Raw genomic sequence first — 26,941 nt, forward strand, 5'->3', positions numbered from 1 at the left:
ATTATGTTACAAAGTGACTCCTTCCTTGTATTTGTGGGTGATTCAGTGCCTAGATGCATGGGTCTACAGCGTAAACAGTGAAGGTGCTGTATGTGTCCAGGTTTTATTGTGTACACATTTGTTAGTGTGTTTGTCCATTTGAACCCACCTCTTCACTGTTGGCCTGGTTCCGGATGAACTTGAAGCCTGCAATGCGCTTCTGGTTGCATACCACCCCGACATCTTCTGAATGTTTACAGTCAGACACTCCAAAACCATTGGACCCACACTGAGCCAGGCTCTTCTCTCCACCAGCGCAGTACACATTGTCTAGCCAGATTTGGCCTGGAACAGAAAGAGGAAAAGACACAAGAACATCTTTCTTTGTGCTTTACTTTATGTGACATTTGTTGGTCCAACAAAATGACCAATTTGAAAACAACACTTTAGGCTTTAGGAAATTGCTATAGGCACTTATCACATTTCTAAAACACTTTTTAAATGAAACTTTACATTTGCACACTTTTCCTACCAAGCAACATATAGTCACAATCTTTCCCCAATGAGGGAAATTCATTTAATAATTCAAATATAGAGTGGTTTTAAAAATGCTTTTATTCAATGCTGCCACACCTTATTAACATCTAGTTCAGCATTTCCACTGAAGTGTAGTGACAGAGACATTAAACCTACTCACATGGAGATGTTTTTGGTCTCTAACATAAACTGACGCATTTTTTCAGCCAAACCCTGGGCCAACAAATGTAGTCATGGCTCAGGATCATCTGCTGTCCAGCTGGCTGTTCTGATCAGCTGTGAGTGAAATCACATAACCGCAGCCACGGAAAACACCACCAAACTTATTCTCATCCTGACAGTGTCAACATGTTGCGCGGTCATACCTGGAAAGTGACTGCATGTTAAATGGTCACGTAGCTGCCTCCCGACAGCAGACGATTACTGCTGGAACGTTTTAATAATAGGAGTTTTCTGGTGCTGAAATGCAGCAGAGTTTCCAAGTGAGAAGCAGCATGGTTTCAGTATAATTTATCCACACAAACATTCAGCTCTGCCAGTCCTGATGACTCTGTACTGCTGTGTTAAAACCATCATTTGTAGGTCTTTTGGGAATGTAATTTCACAAGGCAGGGAAAAGAGCATGGAGCACAGCACAGCAGTTCATTTTCAAACTGCGCCTTTATTGGCACTTCTAGTTGACCACATAGCTTTAATTCAAAATCATAGCACACCACCAATAAGATCTGAATAAAACAGATTTTGTGCTGTCACACATTAAGTTTACAAATAATAGCTGTGTAAAGACATCTGTGGCTCTGATTAACAACCCTGCAGGAAAAACACTCTGCACCCTAGAGCTGTGTCTTCAATTAGAAACATTTGAAGGTTTCTTTCACCAGTGCAAAAGCCATCATGGTGGGAAATGGAAAATGCCCTTGGTCACATGTGTCTTCCCCAACAAGAAAACACTGATAAAGTAGTTTCCTACAGTGTTCACTACAGCTGGGCTCCTTTTAATATTGATTCTTCTAAAACCTAAACCTCTGTGTGTCAAGAAATAGGAACCCTCCTGCCTGATAAGTGATAATTGTCTAGTGATAAATGGTGAAATGCATTCACCATTTATCTATCCCTTCAAAGCAAGAAGATTTTGTGTTGAAACCCTGTTGGACCAATGGAATCTGTGTGGAATTTGCATGTTCTCCAGCTTCCTCCAAGATGTGGAAGTTAGGTTAGCTGGTAACTCTAAATTGTTTGTCCGTCTCTATGTGTCTCCAGCCCCATGGTCCTCCATAGTATGAGCAGCATAGATAATGGATGGATAGAAATAGCTAAAAAGACTGTGTTGCTTTGGGAAGCAAAAAACTAATTACTTCACTTCTAAAGTGGCTGACTGGATGTGGTCAACCCAGAGGGAAGACATGTGCCTTTAACAAGGGACACTGTTTTAATTAACAGCTACTCACTTACATATCCCATCAACAGCAAGCTGCTGTCACATGTACAGTGTTCAGGGTTTCTGTACTGCTGTGGTAGAAGAATTCATACACAACAAAGAAAAAGCAGAAGAGATTATTTTTGTGTGCACACCCGGTTTACACACCCAGTGTTTCCAAACCTCTCCCCCATGCTCTAAGCTGATTAGCATGTCTCACATCTCCTATAATGGGGAAACCAGTGCCTGAGGATATTAGCAGGCAGACTTGAGGAAACTTACCTCATTCAAATATTTCCACTGAACATATTAAACTGAATGCAGAGATGCATTTTGTTGTAGGTGGTTGAAGATGTGTTTAACACCCTATGACCCTCACATCAGTTCCTAGATTTTGAGTTGAAATGCAGGGCTCTTAAGGTCACTACCTGAAAGCCATCAATATGAAAATTCCCATAGCTCTTACCTTCTCCTCTTCCATACTTGGCTGAGGGTGACCAGGACTCAGCATCCACAAAGCCAAGCTCTCTGCACACCACTTGGGCAGCATAAATGGAAAAGTCATCATCGCACACTGTCCCCCACACTCCATTGTAGAAAACTTCTACACGGCCCTCGTGATGTTTCCGGTTCTCCCCGGCTAGACGTAGCTGGATTACAGGGGTGCCGGAGTTTGACTGGGCGTTGCACAGCACCCACATGCATAGGAAGGCAGTCAAGACACAGTGCGCAGCAGCTGGATGCACCATGATGACGAATGAATGATGGAAATCTGAATGCGATCAAAAGGCATAATGATGTTACCATCAGCAACAGAAGCTGTTTTATATAGTATAGCGACGTGTGCTTTTTGAATACTTTTAAGAAGATGGGGTTCAAAAGTAGCATTTTCCATTCCTAAAGAAATAAAACAAGGACTGAATGCCATCTGAAGATAGGAAGAGGCAGACAGTAATTTGTGGTGTGAGACAGTTCTGTCCATAATTTCAGACAGTCTCAATATAATATTTTATGCGGTATTAGTTTGGTTCCATAGACCTCTCCCTGGCTGCTCTGAAACCACAAAATGTAAGTCACTTACAGAATTCACCACAGGTTCAGAGTGTATTCAGCAAAGAGTGAAAATACATTTGATTGCCAGAGAGACAGAAGAGAAGGTGAATTGGTGCAGTTTTGTGTGAAGCTGAAGCTCATGTTGCTGAGACGAGGCTTCCTCTCTGTCTTTCTGACAGGTCAATGACAAATAAAAGGGAGGCGCCTGCAGGGTGAGTGCTGCCCTTGTCATTTATCTGCTGATATGTGCCTGGGGTCTGCTCAAATGAGGTTCAGAGGGAAAGTCAACTCCACCTCGATATTCCATGGTAAAGCATGAAAGTGTCAGTGGAGAGCCCAAACGGCTCCAGGGAGGAATGTTTTGCAGTTAAGGGAGGGAAGGAAGACACTGAAAGTATGGAGACCTTCATGTCTTTGGGGGGGAGGGGTGGTTCTTTCCAAGTTTACGCTATAATAGCAGCCAAATAAATGTGACTTGTGTTATATTTGTGTTATATTTACAGCAAGTTGTAAATGGTTTTTAAACATCTTAAATTGAGTGCAGTCTTTCATTAGAACAATAAGGCCAAGTTACAATACATAAAAGCTGCCTGGTGTCCAAGAATTGTCAAGTCAATTGGAAAATCCTGAACTCCACATGGTGACTTCTTTCCCAATCAAAGCCAGCGCCCTTGTATTGTCTATTGTTCATTTGTAAGCCATCAAGTGCCTGTTAAGCCCTGGCCAGCACAGATCTCAATATTCCCAGTGAATGACACACACACACGCACGCACGCACGCACGCACACACACACACACACACACACCCTCACACACACACACACCCTCACACACACACGCACACACACAAAACAGAGGAATCAGAAGAGTCTTGCAGTCAATTCAATGGTCAACACCAGAGTTAGGTAGAAACAGGCAATAAATAATCGATTAGGTCTGTGTTATCAATGTGTATTGTGACTGTGAACCACACCAACAACCCATGTTCTGTAACTTTAAAGTGACATGTTCATGTAACTTGAGGGAGCTGCAACATCTGGCATGTTAAATAATATAAAACAGATATTTGCCACAGAAGAAGTGTAAATGAACATCCTGTGCATGAGGCAGCGAATAAAGAAAAGCAGAGTTTACACACGGTCTGCTGGCTCAAGTGTCACACATTCCTGCACGTGAGAAACAACATCCCATCAGCAGCCGATGAACCACAAGTTTCTCAAAGAAGTGAAAGAAAACACTCACCTTGATAGACGAAGAACACACAGTTCACCTTTCCCAAGTCCCAAACTTTGTGTGTTAGACTCTCCTGGATCTTTTCTCTGCTCCCCCTCACAGCTGGCAGTGGCGCTCCGTCCCACTCTTCTCCACCCTGAACAGCCAATCAGCGGCCGCCTCAGCATCCTGAACCCGCCCCCTCCGGCCCAGTCACCAGGGTTACAAAAACACACCACATGAGCTGGAAAGATCCTGGACGTGGAGCTTTACATTATAGAGACCACCTAGGCCTATTTACTTACCAACAGCTTCTCATTCACAAAGAGCTGCTGATCTCCACAGAAGTCAGTAAATTGCTGTCATGGATTATTGTTCATTTAAATGCTTTATTTATGAACTCTTGGTGTTGATTGTGTGAACACTTTGATTTTGTCACAGCTGCCAATACTGACTCCACAGCCCCAAACCTCTTTGCAGCTCATTATTGATGACTCAAAGCTCAGCTCATCCGGGAATTTTGTGGATGTGGTGACACTGTTAAGCAATATTTGTAACGCAAACAGAATAAAATAGCTAGTGTAATAAATGTTCACATTTCACTCTCAGTTCTGCAGCTCTGTGCCAGCTTGTTCCCACGCCTTATTAATGTGTGGCCAGAGATAACTGTGTTTGCTACAGAAGGCACAGAGATTACCTGTCCATGCAGACTACAGCTGCCAAACATGCTCTGTCAGGTCCACTCACTCTGCTTCCACCCTGTGATGGCTGGTAGGTAAAGATTGGCTGCTCTATTAGAGATACATAGTTAGCAAGTCAAAAGCAATGCTTTGTGATAAGACAAAAGATAGTTTTTGTAAAATAAAGTAACTAAATAACTAGCTGCCATGCCAAGTCTAAACTTCCTCCTGGAGAATGATGGTGGCAGTAAATTGACTGGTCTGCCATAATAAACACTGTGTTTGTGGTGATGTGGTGTTTAAGGACACCACCATGTGGTGAGATCGTGCTGCTGGAACTGATCCTGGAACGTGACAGACCAACTGCTTAAATGACAAGTGTCCATAGTGTATATGTAATAAAGATTTCAGTCATTTGTGGTTTAGCTACAGGGATTTAGAGGACAGTTGTGATTTACTGGGGAAGACTTGTTTTGTCTGAACCAGCATCATTAAGTTACATGCACAGCTTAACCGCGTTAGGAAAAGGAGGAAACTTGCATAATATTAAACCTTAACCATTTATTCAGGAATGCACAAAATATAGCAGTTACCATACAATCCAGGGAAACTTAATTCTTCCATTTTACAAATATTAAGAACTAAGTTCTGAATACTCATTTAATAAAGTAGAAAATTTACACATATTGTACTGTAACAATGGATTTGCATTGCAAAGCTCCTTCAAATAATTGTAACACCACTACAACAGGACACAGAGTCAAACTGTAACCTCCCATTTTACTGTGATGTTTGGCAATTGATTGTGCTGATGTAAAAAAAAAATGTGCTGATGTAAAAGAGGGCTTCCACAAGAAGAATCTGTCTTTTACTTATATCTGACTCACATCTGAATGAAAACTCACTGGTGTGCTTCTTTAGGTTCCATCAGTCTGAAAAATGCTGATGTCAGCAATGTGGATATTATTACATAATGATCACGTGTTCCTGAAACACAGAAATTTATCCAACCATACACATACATGGCTCACTGATATATTATGACATTAAAACTGCAAACCCATTAAACTCACTGTTGTTCAGGATAATGTGATCATACAGGAAATACACTGTATACAGTACACTTTGGCAACAGAGTGGGGAAATAACTGCACGAAGACACTAAAAAAGAAGAAAGAAAAAATGGTTTTTACAGAAGAGACGACGTAAAGGCACAACAGCAACATTTGGGTTCATAGATAAAATATGAACACAATCCAAAAACATCTACATGGCAGCAGCAGAATGTGCTTTTAGCTTTTCCACACTTAATCGCAGAGCGAGAGAAAACATGGCACGTGATTTAATATTACAGTATAATAAACTTTTTAGTACTTCAAACTTTCATCTCGGCCCATCACGGTCAATCTCCCATCAAATGTTTTTTTTAAAACTGAATAAAAGATATGATTCTCTTAAGTGCTCTTCATATTTAACAGTTTTGCTGATTTATGGAGGTGTGCTGTGAAAACTCTGTTTGACTTCAAAATCAGCATAACTGAAGATTTTATCACACTCAGCCTGTGACACAAGATAATAAAACTGTCTCTGCAAACATATTTATAGTAAGTAAGTACAGTAAGTACACCATGACCAGTTTTGGCACCCAGTAAAGAGATTTGCCCTTTTTGGAAATTGCATTATCAATACAGTTAATTAAACTTCAGATGTGCTGTTGTAAAATATGCATGATCACATTTTCTTTCCATTTTCTTTCATTATAGAGTTTTGTGTGAAAATGGTAATGAAATGGTAATGAATATTCTCTGTGGTACAAAACAACAGTTGTATATTTAACCTTACAACGCTCCTTTAAATCCAAGATCATGGCTGGAAATTCTCAAGATAATTCTGTGCTTCTTGGTTTTTGCAGTGACATTTGTATTTTTCTTTTGAGCGGAAAGGGAATATTGAGATGTGCTGAAGCGTGTTCATGCACAGGATATACATCACATGTTGCAGTGCAGTTTGCTTAAAGGCCCCTCATTCTGTTCCCAGTTTGGCGATTAGTTCGTCACAGATCTTGGTGAGCTCCTCGATCTCTTGGTTCTGTGAGAGACAGAGAGCCGTGTTTAGGCTGAGCTGATGTGACAGGTCAGAGACACTACACAGTTTATTTGCAGCTTCCAGAAGGATCATTGTGCACACCCATATAATTTGAATCGGTCATATCAACAAAGATGTAGCAGTGTTCCAAAATGTACAAAACAGTAAATAAGTATTTCAATTAATATTTTTTATTTTATTTGTTGGTTTATTTATTTTTTAAATGTATTTTCTGGGTGTGAACATGAGTGTGTCTGTATCTTCATAAGGACTGTGGTTTTCTTAAATAAAACACTGCCCCCTAGTGTTTAGTTAGAGGCAAACGTGTTTGACTAGTGGCTACCAACAGCAACCAACAGCACATGTATGTTAAAACGTGACAGACTTCAAAAGGAAAATAAAACAACACACAAACAGAATCAATCAGTCAGTCACCAATCAGTCATCGTTTTTATAACCATGTCTTTCACACAGTTGAAACACAGTCGTGTTCGCAGTGACCCTACCTTTTGAAGCACAGCTCTTTCAAGTGACTCCACCTTCATCTGCTCCTTCCTGAGGCTGGCATTTAATGCAACACTCTCGGCATTGGCCTTGGCACGTACCTGCGCTATCTCCTCATTAGCCCTGTTTGAGAGAAAATAGAGACATTGGAAAAATGTCAAACTTAGCCTTGAATACCATGAATATTTTCAAGTTTAAAAGAAACTGTTTAAAGATTGAAGCTTGACTCTTACTTGTCTAGTTTTTCCTCAGCATGCATTTTGAGGGTTTGGTACCGTTGCTCCTCCTGCTTGATCCGCATCAGGTAGTCCTGTGCACATTTCTTCAAGACCTCCTCATTCTGGAGAGATACATGTAGGGAATATATAGTGACCTGGCTGGAATTTAAAAAGAAAAACAATTGCACACTACTGGAAAATGTTCCTAGCTCTACTGACCTTCTTGAAGCCCTCCAGGACTCCCTTCATGTTCTCATACCTCCTGAAGAGGTCAGCGAAGGAGCGCTCCACGGAGTTGAGGTCAGCCAGGGCCTGATCCCTCTCTAAGGTCAACTGCCCGACCGTCTTATTACAGGACAGGGTCTTCTCCTGCTGCTCATCCTCTGCAACCAACAGAGGAGTTAAAAACAGGGCATACTACAACCTCAAGACTGAACTCAAACAGCGCTGTCAAATGTTGCCTTGAAGAGTGTGCGAGTAAATAGCCAAATTAAATAATAACATTATCAGCAGCATATCAGTGTATGATTTGATTATATAGAAAGTATTAGGGTAATGAATACATTTAGAATCAAAGACAGACTTAGATTTCCTCTGTTTCTAATTCAGTTTTATTTAAACAATCTGTTTTAGGCCAAAGAAAATCTAATTATCCAACATTACACACAAAAAATCAAAGCCTATATAGAAGAAAATGAATTGGAACAAATGTGTGAATCAGAACTGAATTTTTCTTCCCTCTCCCATTAATCTTCTCACAACATTGTTGCTTTTACTGAAGTAGTAGTTAAATGTAGGACTTAAATGGTCTGAGTACCTCTACAGAGTTGAAGACTAAAGAAAGAGCATCAGTCTAGAAGATGCTAACTGTCTGCTGGGGTTTGGGGTCAGAGTCACTGAGTACAAAAAATGATGGTGACTTTAAGGTTAAACAAAAACAACCAAATTACTGTATGTGCACCTTCATTCGGAGGCCTGTGCATAAAATTCTTTCATTCTGATAAAATTCTTTACATTCTTCAGGCTTTGCAGTCTAATGCACCTTCATTTGGAGGCCTGGCTAAAATTATGACACTTTTCCTCTGATTTGGATGTGAGCCGTTTTGGAATAAAGAATTTAAGTTTATAGGTAATATTTGTCAGATTTTAAATGTAATTCCTTAATTCCTTAATCCCTAAAAGTAACATATCCCGAAAGTGTCACTGTACTGGGGAACAGTCTACTACTTACAGTAGTCCATGAGGTAAAACAAATGAAAGAATGTGGAAAGTACCACCACCAGAGGGCAGAAACTCACCAATCATCTGTGCAACTGTCTTCTCATATTCTGCAACAATTTTCCTGAGATGAGAACAGACGGCAGTCCCACGTCAGCTTAGTTTCTCTACATATGTCACATATTTCAGCATTTGCAGACAGAAGTCCCAGATTAACATACCTCATCTCAAAAACTTCTGCTCTGCTCTCCTCGTACTTTCTCTTCCACTCATTGACTTCAATCTCTTTAGTGATAATCTGAGTGCAAGGCAGGACATGAAGAAAAAAATTATAAACTGATGTATTAGAGAAACTAATCATCATCAAAATCACTTCCCTGAGTGTGTGGGAGCGACATACCTCTTCTCTGATCAGGGTGAGCACTGCAGCCTTGTCCATCTCACTCAGAGGTATGTTGTCCTTGATCAGGGCTGCTGTGTCTGTGGCATCACTGTTGGTCACTTTTGTTGTTTGGTTCAGGGATATCTCACCCTATGGAACGCACAGAAAAGACAGTGTGTGCTCAGCTTGATGAGATCTGACATGCATCATATATTGCAAGCAGATCCCAGATGGCACGTCATGATTGAGCTCTCCTGTTTTTTTCTTTTCATTGCAGTTCTCGTGATGTCTTTGTAGGAAGTGCTCTAAGGAGAACTGTTCACATTTTGTTGACATTACTAAACAAACATTTGTATAACCTGAAGGCACAGGAATAGTTGGCTTTGACAAATATTTTGTGGGGAAAAAAAACAATTTCATTCTTGCAGCAAAAGTAGTTAGCAGAGCATCAGACTGAAACACAAAACAACTATTGTTTTAGTTAACTAAAGACTGGTTCAGAACAAGCTGATCATGTTGAAATATTTATACTGGTCCCTCCCTGTGGTTTACTTACTATATCATCTTTCAGGGTGCAGGTGTCCTCCTCCATGTGATCTGCAATCTTGGTCTCAGGAACTTTGAGCCAAAAAAACACACATAATTTACTAACAACACTGAGTTAAATTACAAGAAACAAGCAAATCTGCATAATCTGCCATCTGCAGTCTATGGCAAAATGTATCGGAACATTAAAGAATGCTCAGCTTTCATCACTGTGTTGTTTCTGTGATGAAAACCTTATGTGATACTTGCAACACTGACACAGAATAGTCTTAGCTCTTGGAAGAAATTGCTCCCTAGAGTAATATTTGTTATGGTCAGGAGAGGGTTTTGCTGAACATGCACACTCCATTTATCTTCTTTACATTCTTCAGGCTTTGCAGTCTAGTGCTCCAAAAGTTCACTGTCCTTGTTCACACTTTCCTGGTACTGGGACCTGGATCTTTCTGGTCATGCCACCATCCAAACCAGCATTTACACACTGAGCTAAAATGGCCTTTTATATTACCCATAAAACACCACTGACATAAACAGATTGTAAAGAAGGCTCAGAAGGTCACCGAGAACAAAAAGACACCAGATATTATGAGTGTGTGTAGAACTGGTTAGTCTACCATGGTTGTTTGTGTCACATAATAAAAACATGCATTTCTGTATAAACACAGGGCAAATTGTTCTGTCCTGGGTGATCTTTGATCTTTGTTATTTAGCAAATACTCTAATGAACTTGGGAACCTCTGGAAAACCTGCAGTATCAACACATTTCAATTACTTATTACACTGAGACATTCTGAAACTGACTGACAAACATACCATCCATAACGGATATATCACTGATTGGTTGTTTTGTTGCTGGTGCTTTATTGCATTCAGGTTCTCCTCTTTCCTCCTGGGTGTCACCTGTCTGACCCATGATGCTGTTGGAAGCCAACTTCTCCTCATCTGTGGCATGATGAACTCGCTGAGTGATCTCTGGGGTCTGAGAAACCACCTGCTCTTCCTCCTCCTGGAGAGCAAGAATGAAGATATAACACACATTACAATATCATTTATTTGCTATTCAGACACCTACTAAATAATATGTATTATGAGTGAAGGAAAATATGCTCTTAGCCTATTACAAAAATGATAAACATTTAGTTTGCAGGCCCAATTAAAAACCACATCAAAAGGCACATAGGTTTCCATGGAGGATTGAAATGCAACAAAGCTCCAGGGTTTTATGAACATCTTCTGGCTGTATTATGGTAGGGAAGTTACAATAAGCTAGAAAGGTCTGACACATTGTTTAAAGGTATCTGAAAGATACAATGGCTTATGGATTTAGGAAGTGAAATTGTAGGGGGCACGACGTCACATTTGATAGCAGAGTGGTAAGTCACAGATCTGTCACCATGCCAGGCCAGTGCTGGTGCTGCTGTCGACTGGTATGAATGTGCGTGTGTTTGTGTGTATGTGTAAGAGCTGAGGCCAAGAGGTTGGACAGCTGCTGAATAATTTACATTGTGGTGTATCACTGCAGTAAGGTGAAACTCGTCAGCTGACACTAGACTCACAGACACACTAATGATACTAGTAATAATAGATACGTTACCTGGTTACACACATCAAGCACCAACGACTGGCTTTCATCATATTTCTGTACTTTACAGGAATTCCTATAAAACAAGCACATGATGAATATTAAAATTAGAATCTATGACTGAAAAATGTATGATCCTTAAAAATTGTAGTTCACTTATTTTATAACCATGAATCTATGAGCCTTGTTGGCCAAATGAGGTGCCGTAAGTAATATTTATAGCCTTACAGTCGCTGCCCAACTTCAGGAGGGATCACAAGGTGGGACAACCTATGTTGCTAATGGGCAAGTGGATGGGCTTGTGGCTTAACATGAACCTGAGGAAGACAGCTACTTCCCTCACATGCTACTTCAGCAGTCAGTCCTGACACAGCATATGCCATAATGAGAGTATAATGAGCAGCGAGCATGCATGAAAGAAAGAGGGTGCCGATAGTGAAAGTACTTACAACAGAAAACAGAGAAACTTGACTTGTTCAGATGTCCTGAGGCCAAGAGAGTGGACGAAAGCAGAGATTGGGGGTTGCATAACAGACAAGAGGAAGGATGGAGGATGAAGGGGATACAGTGAGGGGCGAGGGGGTTTAATAAGGGAACAAAGAACAGGGGGAAGAGACAAAGGAGAGCGAGTGAGTGTCTGAAGGTGTTCAGCTCAGCATGTTAGACGTTCAGCAGATACTTTAAAGTGTAAACAAAAGATGCTGACAGCCCTGCAAAAGCACTTTAAACAGCCTAGATATAACCTCTCTGGGAACTGTATTAATGGTCAGTATGCAGTGTTAAGTGTTTGGCATGGGTTCAATGCATTGTTTGCTATGCATGCAACTGCTATTTGATGTAAATACTAACATTACCAGCCCAAGAAAGAGCAAGTTCTGTGAGGGTAAAACTAAAACCTTCGATGTGTGAAGTTTTACTTTAACTCCCAGGGAAAGAAAGAAAGATTGTAAACATATGGATGGAAATGAGATGTCAAGTAATTTCACTGTGAACTTACGCAATTGTCCTCTCTTTGCTTTTCTTGGGAATTTGCTTCACTTTTTTCTCCTCCGGTGGGTGTCTGGCTTTCTCCTTGTCTCCATCTTTGACTTTTGTCTCAGGCTGAGTGGTACTGCCTGATGAGTCCTCTGTGTTCAGACTTTTGGAGGGTTTAAAAGGGTCCACAGAGTCATCCAAATTGTCTGGGTCAAAGCTGTAGGAACTCTTAGGAAGCCCTGGAGAGCTGCTCATCTTGCTATTGCTACCAAATGGATTGAAGTTCGGGTCGTCCCACTGACTGGGATCAAAGTTATATGTTCCTGACTTAGGGATAGGAACATCATCTAGGCTCAGGGCTGCAGAAGAGTCAGAAACAGGTAAAGATGCTTCTGGAACTGGATCTGCAACTGGTTCTGATGTTAACTGGGAAACTGGTTCTGGTGCTGGGTCAGATAAGGGTTCTGAGAGTGGTTGAGATTTTAATTCTGAAACTGTGGGTTCTGGTGATGGTTTAGATAACGCCTCTGATACTTTGAGCTTCTGCTTCTTGACTGTGAGTTTACTGATAGTCTTCTTTCCACCTAACTTACGTGGAGGTGGCTTGCCGACCGTCCCCTCATCCCGACCAAACTCCAGCATCATAGGCTTTACCTCTGATGATGAAGACGCCATCATATCTGCCTCTACTGGAGCTGCTGAGCTGGCCTCATATACAGGCATTGAGCTGCCAAGTGGCTCAAGCCTGGGGAGAGAGCTTGTGCCGCATGGCGGAGGCGAGTTCTGGATTTTAGATCCGCCGCTGGTGAAGGGATTAAAGCTGTCATCCAGTTGGTCAGGGTCAAAGTTGTATGTAGCTTTAGGAGCAGGAAGTTCTTGTTCCTCATTTGTTTGAGCAAGCTCGTTCTGTGAGACCTTCATTTTCAATGTTGGAGGCTTGGATTTGCTGGTTTTAGTCTTTTGATTAGGCTCTGTTTGGCTGGGAAAGCCATTGCATTCTGGCTTAGGAAGGTTCTCTTCAGGGTGATCTGGAGCAGCGAAGGCTGCAGGTTCACTGCTCTGAATCAAATTTGCTTCTGGGATTGGAACATTTGCAGAAGCTGCAGCCTGATCCGGAACAGGATCTTTGACTAGGAAGGATGTTGGGGCTTGGGATGGCTCAATGGATGGCATCATACATTTAGCCACTTCAGAAGTTCCCTTCATTGAGGATGAATCAAGAGCAGGCACAGAGTCTGATGTTTCTGGAAGATTTCCTATTTGTTCTGTTTCTTGCCTCTGCATGTTTATTTCCAGTGGGCCACCTGTGAGGTCTCCAGGCTCATCCTGACCCATACTGTGGTTGAACAAAATATCCTGACCTGCGAAAGGAGCAGTCACTATCAGGTGCTCGTCTTGATCCAGGTCTGAAGAAAAAGAAACACAAGAATTAACCTTAAAAACAATGCAAAATGCAACAACTAAAAATACACACCCAGTATTGCTGTAAACCACAACCTCTCCAATCAAATCTAACCTGATGAAAGTGATCTCTGATTGGCCCTCTAAAAACAAGTTGCCAGCCAGCCAGTTGCTCCAATTGCTGCTGTTACCATGGTTACATCTGTCGTGGAAATTTCTTAGTATGACGGCCATGACATTTAAACAAAGTAGTGTATCGGAAAACAAAAAAAGAGACATAATTGATTTTGTGTTGATGAGACCAGGTAGAGTGACTTGTGTGATAAAATGATTCCTTAAAAGGTCTCTTTGGACACATCAACAATTTTCAGTATGCCTGTCATTCTCGCCATAGTCATATCATATTATGTTGCTAGGAGACTAGCACAGCCTGCTGTGTTTCTACCTACTGAGTGTCATTTTCAAAGTATTCCTGCAATCCTGCATGCCTCTGCAAACATGTTCTCATCCATAGCCACATAAATATTCAATACACTGTTTTACTATAGAGCCTGTTTAGTTCTCTCACTTTTATGTTCTTACAGAGACAGAACATATCACAGCAGAGATAAAGGTAATTCACCTGCAGTGTCTGTTTGTGATAGCTCACAAAACCTGTCTATTTTGATAAGAAATTATATTACTTGCATTTATTCAAGTCTGTTAATATACATACAATATAAGGCTAGGTGTGTGAGTATGACAAAGACTTCACATACCTCTTAAATCATTCTAAATGTTCATTATGTATAGACTGATTCTCATGTAGAAGTGGCTATGGACTGGATGGATGTGGACACACACAGCCATCAGCATGTTTACATTCAATGACATTTTCAGAGACACTTCAAACTCCAGCCTGCCAGGTTTCAAAATTCCTCCTCTTACAGTTGCAGGATGAGTTGTTTGTAGTTAAAACAAAAGTGCACTCCCTTCTCGCTCCATACCAGCTGACCTTTACAATGTACACTTCTGGAAAATGTTGCTAGAGCTGTTTTACAGAAAGGATTTATTCCTGCCACAGTAGCAACTATACACCATTGTGTGATAGAGCCTCGAGAAACCTCCTAAAAAAGAGAGTTGCATGATGATTTCGCCCTGATAACAGTTTGTTCAGTCACTCCCTCCTGCATCACTGACCAGTACAAAACAGGGCAAACTGAAGCTTGTGTTGAACCTGTTGAATTCCAGAGCAAAGGCGATTCCCACACTCTGCTGGAGGCTCCTCCTGTTAGTAATTCAAATGACAATGACACGCTTCCTCTATCATCACACCCAAAATCCCTACTCGGTGAGCATTCAAGCTTGCATACCAAGCATGTAGGGCATTCTTCATTACCTGTTTAGGTAACTATGGTTACTTGTAACAAAACATTGCATAATGCATTTGATAATATGGTTGTATATTTTACAAGTAATGTGAATTTTTTTACTTGTCATGGTACCCATAGTTACAAAAGGCAGGTAGATTCCAATTGATCCAAGTAGATACATTCACACACATTAATTTAAACTGACTATATTTAAACTGACTATAAAGACACATGCACACACACGTGATGTCTGAACATTCAGAGCCACATCAAAAGACTTGTTTCCATGGCAACTTCAAGGGGGGACACTATCTATTATATGTGCAGTGTATGCACTTGAAAAAGCACTTCTTCTTATGTGTTCAACATTTGCAATGGTAATGGGAACCTTCAGTAAGGTGGTGTGTTTGTCTTAGACACCTTTGGCTTCACCCTGCCTTTATCTGTCTGTCTGGTACGTGCTCAGCGGGGGCCTCACCTGTTTTGTCTGCATCAGTGTTGCTGTTCTCCAGCTCTCCTGGGATGGTCGGAGGAGCGCGGACAGGAGTTGCTGCTTCAGGAGTGTCAAAATGGCCCTCTGAGTCAGAGCTGAGGTCGTCAGAAAGAGATGCAAAGAGAGAGACAGAGCATGAATTTTCCAAAAATTCTGAGATTCAGTGCAGAACATTCTTATGTAGCTGAGAAGTAGTAGTTATACCACAAATACCTAAAGCAGGATTTAAGAACTACTGAAGCCGTATTGATGAAGAAGGATGAATCAGCACTGTGAACTACATCAGCTGGTATAAACACAATTGCACTAACTGCATTAAAAATAGGAAATATGGGTAATTTCTACTCCTTCACAAAGTAAACCATATATAAAAGTATATCTACAAACTATAACCATATAGTGAGTCTACTGTATCACTCCATGCAAACTTCCCCAATCTTTCAGCTTGTCATTTGTGTCTCATGACATTTGCAGTCCAGGATAGGGATGTTTCCTTCTTTTCACTGTTCTATATTAATCAGAGGCCTGGGGAGATTATTCAGTATTTTGTGAGAAAGAAACAGAGATCTGAGAAAAAAGAAAGGAATCTGAGAAAAGTCAAACATTACAGCAAATTGTTAAATTGTCCTGGATTTAAATTCTGAAGTCTATTGAAATATTCATACACACTATCTTTAGCTTTATGTGTCATGCAAAGAGCATGTCAGTACAGCTTTACATGACCTTTCACACCAGCGAAGGGGAAAGAGTAAAATATGAAGTCAAAGATATATGGAGGAAGAGGAAGTAGGCCAGGGCACTATTTCCTGTTACAATGTCAGCACCACACACTATAACGTCTAAGACTGTAACTTACATGCTATAAATGATGAATTCATTTCAAACAAAAATGAACATTATACTTAAATAGAGTTTGCAGTATACAGTATGCTGACCCTTTTCCACATTGACTTGTTTTTTTAAACTTGCAGTGCCGCAGTACCCAAATTGATCTAGCAACTTCAGGAAGCTGCACCACACTCTGATTTACTCTGTTTAAATAACCAATGATTTGCTGCCATAGTAAGCAAAAGTAAAGAAATATGGAGTGTGCTCATCAACACAAAAAAGTAGTCAAGAATCTTTGGGCTTACTTCGAACAACACCAAGATAACACAGTTATGAAAAGCAGACATGAGGCACAGGGACAGAAAGGCCGCAGTGCCTCAAACATGTGTCATCTGTGTGTGTTTGCAATGATTACATCACTGTACTATCATCTACCTGACTGCACTGTGTGTAGTGTGTGTTATTTCTGCAAAGCCACAAAAACGAGGACCTGCTGATGAAATATTCACTGTTAAGTGTCAGCACAGCATGGCAACAAGCCACAGCTGACGTTTCTGTGTGTAACAACAAAATGTCCATTCCAGTAACATAACAGATATTCTTTCTCATCTTTTCCTTTGACCATTTCATCTGGCCTTCTTAATATTAGAGACTCCTCAACCGCAAGTGGTCTCACAGATACACACGCGCACACACGCACAAATGCCCCCTCCTCCAGTCCAGGCAGTGCGAATCACAGTGTTAGTCTCCAGGCTCCAGCACAACAACACTTGCCTGCAGCCTTGAGATCTCTCTTCCTCCTCCTCTTCCTCCCCTCTTTCTCCATAGTGCTCCTTCTCCTCGCTGGCATCCTGCCCTTGTTCATCCTCTTCTTCTCCCTCTCCCCCTCGCACTGCTGTCCAGGTCCATTTGGCCCATGACATGGGTGACAGCCAAGACATCACTCCGCTTTATACTGGGGTTCGACAACCCTCTGATGACTGATACCCAAGAACTGATCTTTTCCTGTATGTTTCTTCTTCAGCTTTCCACCCTGCCAACAGCCCTCACATCTTTCCACAGAGCTTCTCTCTTCACATGATTTCACAGTTTCCAGTCGCCTTCTCATATATTCTCAGTCTTAAAATCACAAAGGCTTCAGCTATTTTCTCTATCTTCTCTTCCCTTTTTTCTCCAGTCACACTCTCTCTTCCCTCTGCCTCTGTGGCCAATGACCACAGCTCTGATCAGCTGGTTTCCAAAATGCTCTTCTTACTCTCTCCTTTTCTGAACCCTTTCCAGCCTCTCCCCTTCACATCAGGCCACTCCACTAACTGAAAAGTCAGAGGGGGGAGGCAGGAAGTGTGAAAGCAGCTTTTTGTACTCAGCTAAATGAGCTCCCCTGTGGTTGGAGAATGGTACATCCCTCTCAGGCTGCTCTTCCACTCTGAAGCAAAAGACGAGAGTCAGAAAACAAACGCAGAAAGAGGAGGAGGAGGAGGAGGAGGAAGAGTAGGAGGAGGTGGAGCTGGGGCAGCACATTTTATAGCCCAGGGAGAGGTTAGGAATGTGGGGCTGGATCTTAAAGTCTTCTTTGCTCCCCCATGCCGGTTAACAGTAAACTGTTTCTCACATCCATTGACAGTCAGGCATGCATGACCAGGGGAACCAGTTCTGTTGGATAGCCTCAGGACCTCTACCTGGCTGGATTCAATTTGTCTGAGTTATTAGTTCAGACCACAAAACTAGGAGGCAACTGTATTTTTCAATACACTCATTGTAGTATCTGACTCAGGGGCATATTAACAGTGAAAAGGTGAGAATGAGAAGCTGTTCTATAGAATAAATTGTGCTATTTGAAAACTAAAATGCAGTAACTAATGTCAACTGAGGCCTAATAAAAACAGAACAAAATAAGAGATGGATAAAAACGGGATCACTGCAGGAAAACACAAGTGGATCGTGGTAGCTGCATTTGTCAGCAATTAAGCATATGAATCAACTTTGGATATATGACCTTTTCAAAGCAAAATGTAATACATCTGTGCTTAATGGATAAGTTCCAAAAAACAATTTTTTTTCAATGTCAGTGTTGAAAAACAATACTCTCATGCCTATAAGTACACTGACTGTGCTATTGGTCATATTAATCATGCCTCCTCTTCCATAAAAGCTGTAAAGAGATACGCTCTAAATGTCTAAAGTGGACTCACAGCTTAAACCAAACCAAAAAGTATTTAAGAGAAACATAAAGCACGCTGGGCAGCATTAATTGATTTATAAATAGCTAATATGGCCCACATTTGCAGTAGGGTTTGCAATGATAATTCGGTTACTTTAAAAGCAGTGCTTTTTTAAGTACACCTGTGTATATGTTTCTCTGCTCTTTCTGTCTTTTCTCACATTATAATGCATCTTCCGTGCATTGATTTCTACCCTAAGGTTTGGTTTAGCCACGTAGCAGCTAAACTCCTCCCAAATTCTCATCGAAGAACAGAGACACATGTGCCTCAGTCAGCCTCAGAATTTCCACATCTGACCAGAAAGGGTGGAGTCTGTTCTCCGCCTACTTATTTAATGTCTGGGAACTTGTGGCTGTTATGAGGGTGAGGGGATCCCAACGTGCACTGATCATGTGCAGGTAGCAGTTATGGGGTCACACACATTAAAAAGCTACAGGCAACGAAAAACCTTAAAATTGGATTGTGATAGTAGCAGGTTTCTGCATCTGTGCATCTTTTTAGATGTCTGCAACTGAAAAAGCATTAAACTCTTTGTTTCCAGGGAGGTACTGTTTATTACGAATGGTAGCCAGGGATAGATGGGTTACATAAGACAGGCTTCCTATTACATCCCCTAACATAAAATTACAACTTTTTGCTAGGAGTTTTTGAAAACACGCTCTTTTACTTTCCTTTAAAAACAAACTGCCAGTCATACTCCCAGGTGACAGCTTAAGGAGCAGTGCTGTTCTAGTCTAAAAATGGCACACCAGGAGCGTGAGGTCACTGTGTTTGTTTCCAGATAAAAGACCACCACATTCTTACCACCACAGGCAGCATAGCAAGATGTCTGATATGCCACCAAACTCCAAACACTACTCAAAAGAGCTCAGATTTCAAACACAGTAGGAGGAATTCACTAAAACTAGAGAAAAAACAATCTGGCGTTCCCAACCTATTGTAGAGCTTTTCTCAGTTGACGCAACAACTCAAATTCTGCCTGCCTCAGTACAAATATAACTAATGTTTGTTTAGTCTCCTTGTTGGTGTGCCTTAACATCTAACAGAATTTTTCTGAATAAACTGCTCCGTTGACATAGATTAATTGGCTGCATAGGCATAATTAAAGACCTAAACATGTGTCTAAGTTTTAATGATTTAAATACACTCCAGTAATAGATATTGAGTGTGTCTCATATTTAGAGGACAATAGTGGAGCCACAGTGTTATGTAACAGCCCTTCCTTTGGAGCCTGAAATAAGTGTGACTACACAGAGAGGTGGCCTGGTCTGAGTGAGTCACAGCAAACTAATGGCTCTGAATGCATCAGATGTTTCTGGAAACTGAAGAATGCAGAAAGAATGGTGGAGAGAGGAGAGAACAAAGACTTGAAGAGCAGGAGGAGAAAGAAAGGGAGTCAAAATGTGGCCAGAGGAATAAAGTATGTGCTTGAGGAACAGAGAAGAACAATAAGGATATGTGGAACAGAGACCAGGTCATTCCTCTCAGCACAATTCTAAGTTGTCAGATAAATGAATTCATGTGTTGTGGCGGCATCTAGTGGTCAAACAGCATAATAACACCCAGACAGTGCTCCATATGAAATAAGGACTGCAAAAAAAGTTTGTTTCATGTTCTCATAGAAATCATAGCACTAAATAGCAATTCAAATGTAATTCATGAAATTCATACAAACCCCATTTATATTAAACAGCTTCACTACTGCATTGTATTGACACGTATAATTTATATTTGAAGCAATAAATTATTTATATATATAATAGTGTGTTTCACCACGTGGTGGCGCTAAAGTTCTTTGTGACATTACAGAGAGGCAAAGTGCAAACAAGTCCGCCAACGTTGAAGAAGAAGTACCTCCGCTGTGACGTATCTTTAGGTAGTTAGCTGCTAATAAATGGCGGTCGTGAACAGGGTGGACTGTAAACATTTCCACGGTTATAACTGTAACTGTCAAATTATCATCAAAACATGTACTCGACTGTGTCGGGGATGCAGGGTAGTTACAAGATGTTTATTCTCAACTTTCAGGTTGATTCAAGCGGCGGGCTGACAAGAATTTCACTGCCAAAGAGACGCAAACGAAAGACACGGTAAGAGAGCGGCTGTAACGTTATAGCTTTGTTAACCACCGACTAGTGTCAGTAATAAGCCTGTCTGCGATCAATGTTTACACCGGTTCTCTGCTGAAAGACGTCAAAGCGTCAGTTAACGTCACAGCCGGAGTAATATGACAGCTAAAGCAGCTCCTGTGGACGCGTTAAGAGCTGTACTGTTGCCGCCTGTAGTTGAACTGATGGGGAAGGACGGTGGAGAAAAGGACACCGAGTGTGAAGTGGCTGAGCTGCGTCTGAAAGTGGACTCGCTGAAGCAGGAGCTCAGAGAGTGCAGGGCGGAGCTGGCCAGGTTACAGAAGCAGCTGAGCCAGTCTGAGAGAGTGCAGAGGAGCACAGAGAGCTACAACGAAGACCTGAGGAGACAGGTCAGTAATACATGAGCTATCAGCCGTTTCATTTGTTCAGAGCTGTCCTCATTTACTTTGCAGGAATAATAAAGAAAAGTCTTTCCATATATTAGATTTAATACAGCTCATCTCTTCAGTTAGTAGATGGCAGCTTTTAGCCACACTTATGCAGTCCATTTTTGCTGTGACAACTAGAATTGCTGGTCTTTTTTAGTGAAAGATTTTCTTTTGATGGAAGTGGAGAAGTGGTTTTTATTTCCCACATCTGGAAAACCCTGTAATAAATCGGCTTGAACTTGCAAAATCATTACAATGTCAATATCATGTTATTGCAGTTGTTCCGAGAATGTCTGCAAATGCAAAATGTCCTGTTTCAGGTTGAGCAGCTGAGTGCAGAGATTCATGAAAGGAAGAAGAAAGACAAAGACAGAGTTGATGGTGAAGCTCAGACAGAAGAATATGTATGGACACAAACAGGTGTGCGTTTACTTTCTGCATGTCAATTGAAACAGATGATTATGTCAGCCAGTCAGTACGTAAGTAAACTGTTGCAAATGTCTCTCCAGATTTCTACAACTACTACTATGGAGACTGCTATGAGAACCCAGAGGCAGAAGACACTCAGGAAGGCCTGAACACAGCAGTGGATGCAGCTGATGGCTGTGAAGCAGCACAGGTTTCAACACAGAATGACGCAACATCTGCAGATGAGTCAGTACAACCTGACAGCAGTGCTGTGGTCACAGCAGAGGTCAGCTTAATTAAAAAGTTAGTTAGTAGTTATATGCATTAAATGGTACTAGTAGCTCAGGTAATTGCTTCTTCAACTGTATCAATAACTCAAAACACACCTGGTTATTGGAACTGGATGAATGAACTGGCTAATTGTGTCCATACCGTCTGGTTCAGGAGGCTGATGGAGGATCCATTGCTGATATGTTGAGGGCGACCGCTGAAGAGGCTATGACCCAGACTGGGTTTGTTTTTGATGAGAATACTGGGATGTACTATGATCACAGCACAGGCTTCTATTACGACTCGGTTCGTCAATTGCTTTTATGTAAAATGTTGCTTTCTACAATGGAATACACTTTAGCAACAAATTAGGATTTTATAGCATTCTTTTGATCTTACACCTTTTCCCTCCTTAGGCCAGTCAGTTGCACTACGATGCCAACACAGGCATCTACTACTACTATGATGCAGAGAGTGGGAGATACCAGTTTCACTCCAGGATTGAGATGCCTGTTGCACAGACAGGTGCAGAGCATTGCCAAGACAAGTATACTGCTGAAAAGAAAGGCAAGAAGTTCAAGAAAGGGGTCAAGAAAACATTGCATCAGGATGATAAGGTATATAATCACTAGTTGTTTTTTTTGCTTCATGGCATGAATTTACTTTTTACTTGGTGGCTGTGAGCTGGCTTTTGACTTTGTAGTTCATTTTAGTCATAATGTTATTGGTCTCAGACTTCAAATACAGGCTTTTTAATTTTTGTACTGATTCGAGGCTAGTTCACTTAAAAGACTATTCCTCTGACCTAGGTGCACGAGGTGACTAACTCTTTGGCTAAAATGAAGATATCCTCTTACCGGAATTCTTCCCGCAGAGGTACACTCTTTACAGCATTTAAAGTATTTCTACTTATTTAATAGTTTTTACCATTACATTCCATTAATAAAACTAAGATCTTAACTGTTTTAGTAAAGGCAAGATGTCTTGTAAAACTTTTGAATGGCCGTGTCAAACATGCACTTAAGTAATAGATAAAACTTCAAAAACTTCAATGAATAGTCATGGCAAACTGGGAAAGTGGAAGATCGCTGACTCTAACTAACTAGTTGCTAGCTGGAGTGCGACAAACCATAACTAACTCAAGGATTTAGACCCTTGTTCTCATAAATCGCGGTACAAAGTAAGACATTTAACGTGGTTGGGCCCTGGAATGCACTGTCTTTGAAGACTGAGACCATATGTATAAGAACGCTGTGCCAAAAGACATGGATCTACAGTAAAAAGCCAGCTGGCCTGTTGTCCGTGGAGGTGGCAATCTGACTGTTGACTGTCTGATGACAGGAGCCAATACTTGATGAGGTAAAGTTGGAAGAAGAAGAAAACAATTGGGTCAAAAGGCAAACAACTAAGAGAGACACAGAATCGCGAAAACTGAGGGGGAGGTCTCGATCTCCAGACACGGCTCCACGTAGAAAAGATTCTTCTAAATGTCGGGAGGAGAACGATAAATTTTCATCAAAGAGGAAGAAGCAAAAAAACGGTTCACACCATGAAGCTCAGCGAAGACCAAAAAAGAAAAGGAAGAAATCAAAGTCAGGAAAGCATAAAAGGAAAAAGAGTCCAACTCAGACTGATGGCTCAGAGGGGGACAGTGAGCCAGAAGAAGGTGAGATCACAGAGTCAGAGAAAGAAGACGTGGAGTCTGCTCATTCATTTTCTTTGTCTTCTGACTCACCCTCCAAGGAGAGCCCAGAGTCAGAGATGGAAACTCAGGGCCAACAAGGTGAGAGGAAAAACAGGCTGAGGTCAGAACTTGTTTAGTGCACACACCTTCACAGTTAATTCTTAGGTAAATTTGTTTTATCCTGTAGTAGCTTGAAGCTTGCTAGAAGATCATCTGTCATTTGTTCTCAGCACTGTAGCTTTACAAGACCATCACGTTCCTGTGACGGTACAATGGGATTCTTTATCTTACAGTCAAAGACATTTGGCCTCCCTGTGTAAGGGTCACGGTGGTCAGGTCTCCGGTGCTGCAAGTGGGCACTCTGTTCATCATCACAGCCGACTCTCCAGCCACCATTGGCAGGTTGGTTCTCTTTCTCTCTTGTCAGGTGGCAATACGAGTTTTGTCTCAGTAAAAGGGTTAATAATTTCACTCCAAAGAGCTAAAAGTGAGTACATGCAGCTCACAGTGGGAAAGGTTTTAATCTCAGAATAAATCATGGAATGGCTCAGAAATATTGTCTTTGTTTTGCAGAGAGAAAGACATGGACCATGCAATCCGAATACCAGAATTGGGAGTCAGCAAGGTATCGCTCTTTAAGGCACTGAAGTGAAGTGCTTCTTTTGTGTAGTAGAGGGCTAAAGAAGCTAAGTATAAATTGTGTTTGGTTCCAGTTCCATGCAGAGGTGTACTTTGACCAGGAACAACAAGGCTACATGCTGGTGGACCAGGGAAGCCAAAATGGGACGGTTGTTAATGGAAATCGAATCTTACAAGTCAGTGCTTTGTTGCAGTTTCTGTTTTCTTTTTCAAAATAAACTAATAAAACATAAACTTAGTAAGGACTTCTTCAGTAAATACTCATATCGTTTGCAGCCCAAGACCAAGTGTGAGCCATATGCGCTTATGCACGGTGATGAGGTGAAGATGGGAGAGACCGTGCTCTCCTTTCATATCCACTCCGGCACTGATACCTGTGATGGGTGTGAACCAGGTCAGGTGATGGCTCACCTCAGCAAGCACAAGAGAGACGAGATGGCAGGTAAGCAGGGATGCGATCTAATGAAGATGATTGCAAAGTGGCAGAATTAGCTTTAATACTACTACTACATACAACTACGTCCGGCTGTGTTTCCCCAAAGGGCCTGCTCTCACCAAAGAGGATAAAGAAGCACTGAGACAGAAGGAGCTGAAGCAGATGAAGGCTAAATATGGCCTGCAGGTGAGTGTTATCAGGAGTAACAGCAGGCTGTTTTACTTTATACTCACTTCCTCTCTTTATGTAACCACCTGCCTCTGTGGTTTTCTGTAAACAGAGCAGTGAGTATGAGGAGGCCAAGTCCCTGAGGAATCCCAAATACAAGGACCGAGCTGAGTCTCGGCGACAGACAGTGGGCAGTGAAGCTGTTTTCCAACGAGATGATGCACCCGCTTCTGTTCATGAGTAAGTATGTTGTCGTTGGCTGTTACTAAAGACCTGAAATAATAGACACACGAGGTCACAGTGTCATGTTTTTCCCTTTCAAAGGGAGATCAGTGAAATCAATAAAGGGCGGAAGATGTTGGAAAAGATGGGCTGGAAGAAAGGCGAGGGGCTGGGGAAAGAAGGAACTGGAATGAAAGACCCGGTGAGACAATCTTGTGACATCCTTTTTGTAGACTGTGTTCTCTCCTATGTGTTGTGAAGCAACACAATGATCAGATTTTCTTTCTCTGCAGATTGAACTGAAAATCAGAAAATCCCAGTCAGGATTGGGGGCTGCCGCCACCATGTCTTTGGACAGCATCTCTACACCGAGGTCCAAGTCCCACAAGAACTGGGAGAAGGCACGTGAGAGGTTCGCTGACTCGTGCCAGCCCGACATGCTAGCCTGCAAAACACAAAAGAACAAGTCACCCACCACCTGGGTCCGAGCAGAAGGGCCTGGGACCACACAAGCAAGTTTTGATACAGACGGCCAAAGTTAGGATGAGTGCAAGTGTGCATATTTATTGTGGATACTGTGTGTGAATAAACAGAATCACTTTATCCCCTAAAGAAATATGATATATGGCAAATAAATTACAGAGAACACTGAAAAAGTCAAAGCCAAAGACACTGAGTTATACTTTGGTTGTGCAATCTGTGCAACATAACCAGTGCCAATGCAAAATAATCCTGCAGAGGGAATACACTTTCTTTGCTGAGTGAGAAAATGTGGCTATTCCTGAGGTGGCAGTATTTCTTTGGGTTGTACTTTTGTGGGCAAGTGGAAACAAGAAAATTGTCAGTGTTAGAAGTTACTTGCTGTGGTTGTCAAGTATGTTTCTTCCTCTCCACCTCAAGTCAACATGTGTAGAATGTTTACAGTTCAAAAGAAGAAGAACCAAGAAACACTGCAGCATGTGCACATGGTCAACCATGTTTGTAGTCCAAGTTACAGAGGAGAGCTGCCATGGTGCCTCCCAGAACAAAGAAGACATGGATCGCCTCAAGCAAATATTGACAGTAAAGCTGTATTTGTGAGATCATACTGTGATGAGACATGTAGATCTGTTCAGGCAACCCTTTATCTGATCATGTTAAACCAGTCACAACTTCCCTGTAGTGGTGTCCCAAACACCCACTCTCTTTTTTTTTTTAAATGTTGTACAATAAATTTTGAACATGCTCAACCTTTTGGTTCCATTTGGTTCATTGCTTATTCGATAAGAGCACATCCTATTTTATTGTCCCTGGAATGTTTGCACAAACACACACACACACACACACATCCTCACACACACTTAGGCCAGTGAGCAAACATTTTACAGTCTAGATCCATACAGTACAGGCTTATCTGTGGGTTCATTTTGAGGGTGTGCGAGTATTTGCATGTGTGTGCACGTGTACATGTGGATCAGAGACCAGTCTGACACCAAACAGAAAAACGCAACAGGTGAAGATAGAAGTACAGTACTGTGTTTTCCAGCATAGTTAAGAGACATGTTTAACTAGTTAATATGGGAGAGTTAAAAAAAAAAAACTAAATTTATAAGATCAGGAAACAGCAACAGGCAAAGTTTGAAATTAATGAATTAAAACAATTGTTTTTGGGAATACACTTAAATCAGCATTAAACAGTTAAGTGATTTGACTCACATGATTCTGTTGGTGTGACTCCTTGAACTGGCTCGCTTGCTGCTCTTGTTCTGACTTACTGTGCCACCCATTTTGATCTTCCTTCTCTTTAGTTGATCGACAGACACTGCCACAAGTGTGTATTTCCATTAGCTAGTAGGCATACGCTGCTTCACTCCTCTGAGAGGGGTCAGTAGGTGCTCCTTTGCTGTCAGATTTCTTCCGCCTTGACAGGTGTGTC

At 41.5% G+C, this 26,941-nt stretch overlaps 3 protein-coding genes across 6 annotated transcripts in view; 1 reads left to right on the forward strand and 2 right to left on the reverse strand.

Annotated features, from left to right (window-relative positions):
* The window catches only part of loxl2a (lysyl oxidase-like 2a), a 26,047-nt gene extending 21,711 nt beyond the window's left edge, over positions 1-4,336 (reverse strand). Inside the window, exons 1-3 of the mRNA XM_026306905.1 lie at positions 4,229-4,336; positions 2,400-2,705; positions 149-324 (exon numbers count right to left, since the gene is read on the reverse strand). Of these exons, the coding sequence (XP_026162690.1) occupies positions 149-324; positions 2,400-2,682 (459 nt within the window). The 5' untranslated portion in view covers positions 2,683-2,705; positions 4,229-4,336. The remainder of the gene's footprint in view (positions 1-148; positions 325-2,399; positions 2,706-4,228) is intronic.
* A 1,083-nt stretch (positions 4,337-5,419) lies between these two features.
* The window catches only part of tacc1 (transforming, acidic coiled-coil containing protein 1), a 28,386-nt gene continuing 6,864 nt past the window's right edge, over positions 5,420-26,941 (reverse strand). The window contains exons 1-13 of one of the 3 annotated variants that reach the window (XM_026307297.1): positions 26,722-26,913; positions 15,617-15,726; positions 12,408-13,791; positions 11,423-11,486; positions 10,642-10,834; positions 9,842-9,903; positions 9,304-9,435; positions 9,125-9,201; positions 8,984-9,027; positions 7,905-8,068; positions 7,701-7,807; positions 7,470-7,590; positions 5,420-6,966 (exon numbers count right to left, since the gene is read on the reverse strand). In XM_026307297.1, coding sequence (XP_026163082.1) covers positions 6,901-6,966; positions 7,470-7,590; positions 7,701-7,807; positions 7,905-8,068; positions 8,984-9,027; positions 9,125-9,201; positions 9,304-9,435; positions 9,842-9,903; positions 10,642-10,834; positions 11,423-11,486; positions 12,408-13,791; positions 15,617-15,726; positions 26,722-26,792 — 2,595 coding nt within the window. In that variant the 5' untranslated portion in view covers positions 26,793-26,913 and the 3' untranslated portion in view covers positions 5,420-6,900. Of the gene's footprint in view, positions 6,967-7,469; positions 7,591-7,700; positions 7,808-7,904; positions 8,069-8,983; positions 9,028-9,124; positions 9,202-9,303; positions 9,436-9,841; positions 9,904-10,641; positions 10,835-11,422; positions 11,487-12,407; positions 13,792-15,616; positions 15,727-17,233; positions 17,848-26,721; positions 26,914-26,941 lie in introns of those variants that run through there. The other 2 variants (XM_026307295.2, XM_026307296.2) reach the window with 2 other exon arrangements.
* Positions 20,536-26,245, forward strand: aggf1 (angiogenic factor with G patch and FHA domains 1). Of its 2 annotated transcripts, none has more exons than XM_026307299.2 (16): positions 20,536-20,624; positions 20,710-20,771; positions 20,967-21,160; positions 21,520-21,619; positions 21,709-21,893; positions 22,052-22,183; positions 22,294-22,494; positions 22,687-22,753; positions 23,855-23,963; positions 24,135-24,186; positions 24,275-24,376; positions 24,477-24,642; positions 24,743-24,822; positions 24,917-25,044; positions 25,129-25,228; positions 25,320-26,245. In XM_026307299.2, exons 3-16 carry the CDS (start codon positions 20,975-20,977, stop codon positions 25,566-25,568), a joined length of 1,857 nt encoding a protein of 618 aa, XP_026163084.1. In that variant the 5' UTR covers positions 20,536-20,624; positions 20,710-20,771; positions 20,967-20,974; the 3' UTR covers positions 25,569-26,245. The 2 variants fall into 2 exon arrangements, with proteins under 2 accessions (XP_026163084.1, XP_026163083.1); XM_026307298.2 differs by lacking the exon at positions 22,687-22,753 and adding an exon at positions 23,219-23,660 and having other exon boundaries at positions 25,320-26,244.

This window comes from Mastacembelus armatus, chromosome 5 (assembly GCF_900324485.2).
Source record: "Mastacembelus armatus chromosome 5, fMasArm1.2, whole genome shotgun sequence".
Classification (NCBI taxonomy): Eukaryota; Metazoa; Chordata; class Actinopteri; order Synbranchiformes; family Mastacembelidae; genus Mastacembelus; species Mastacembelus armatus.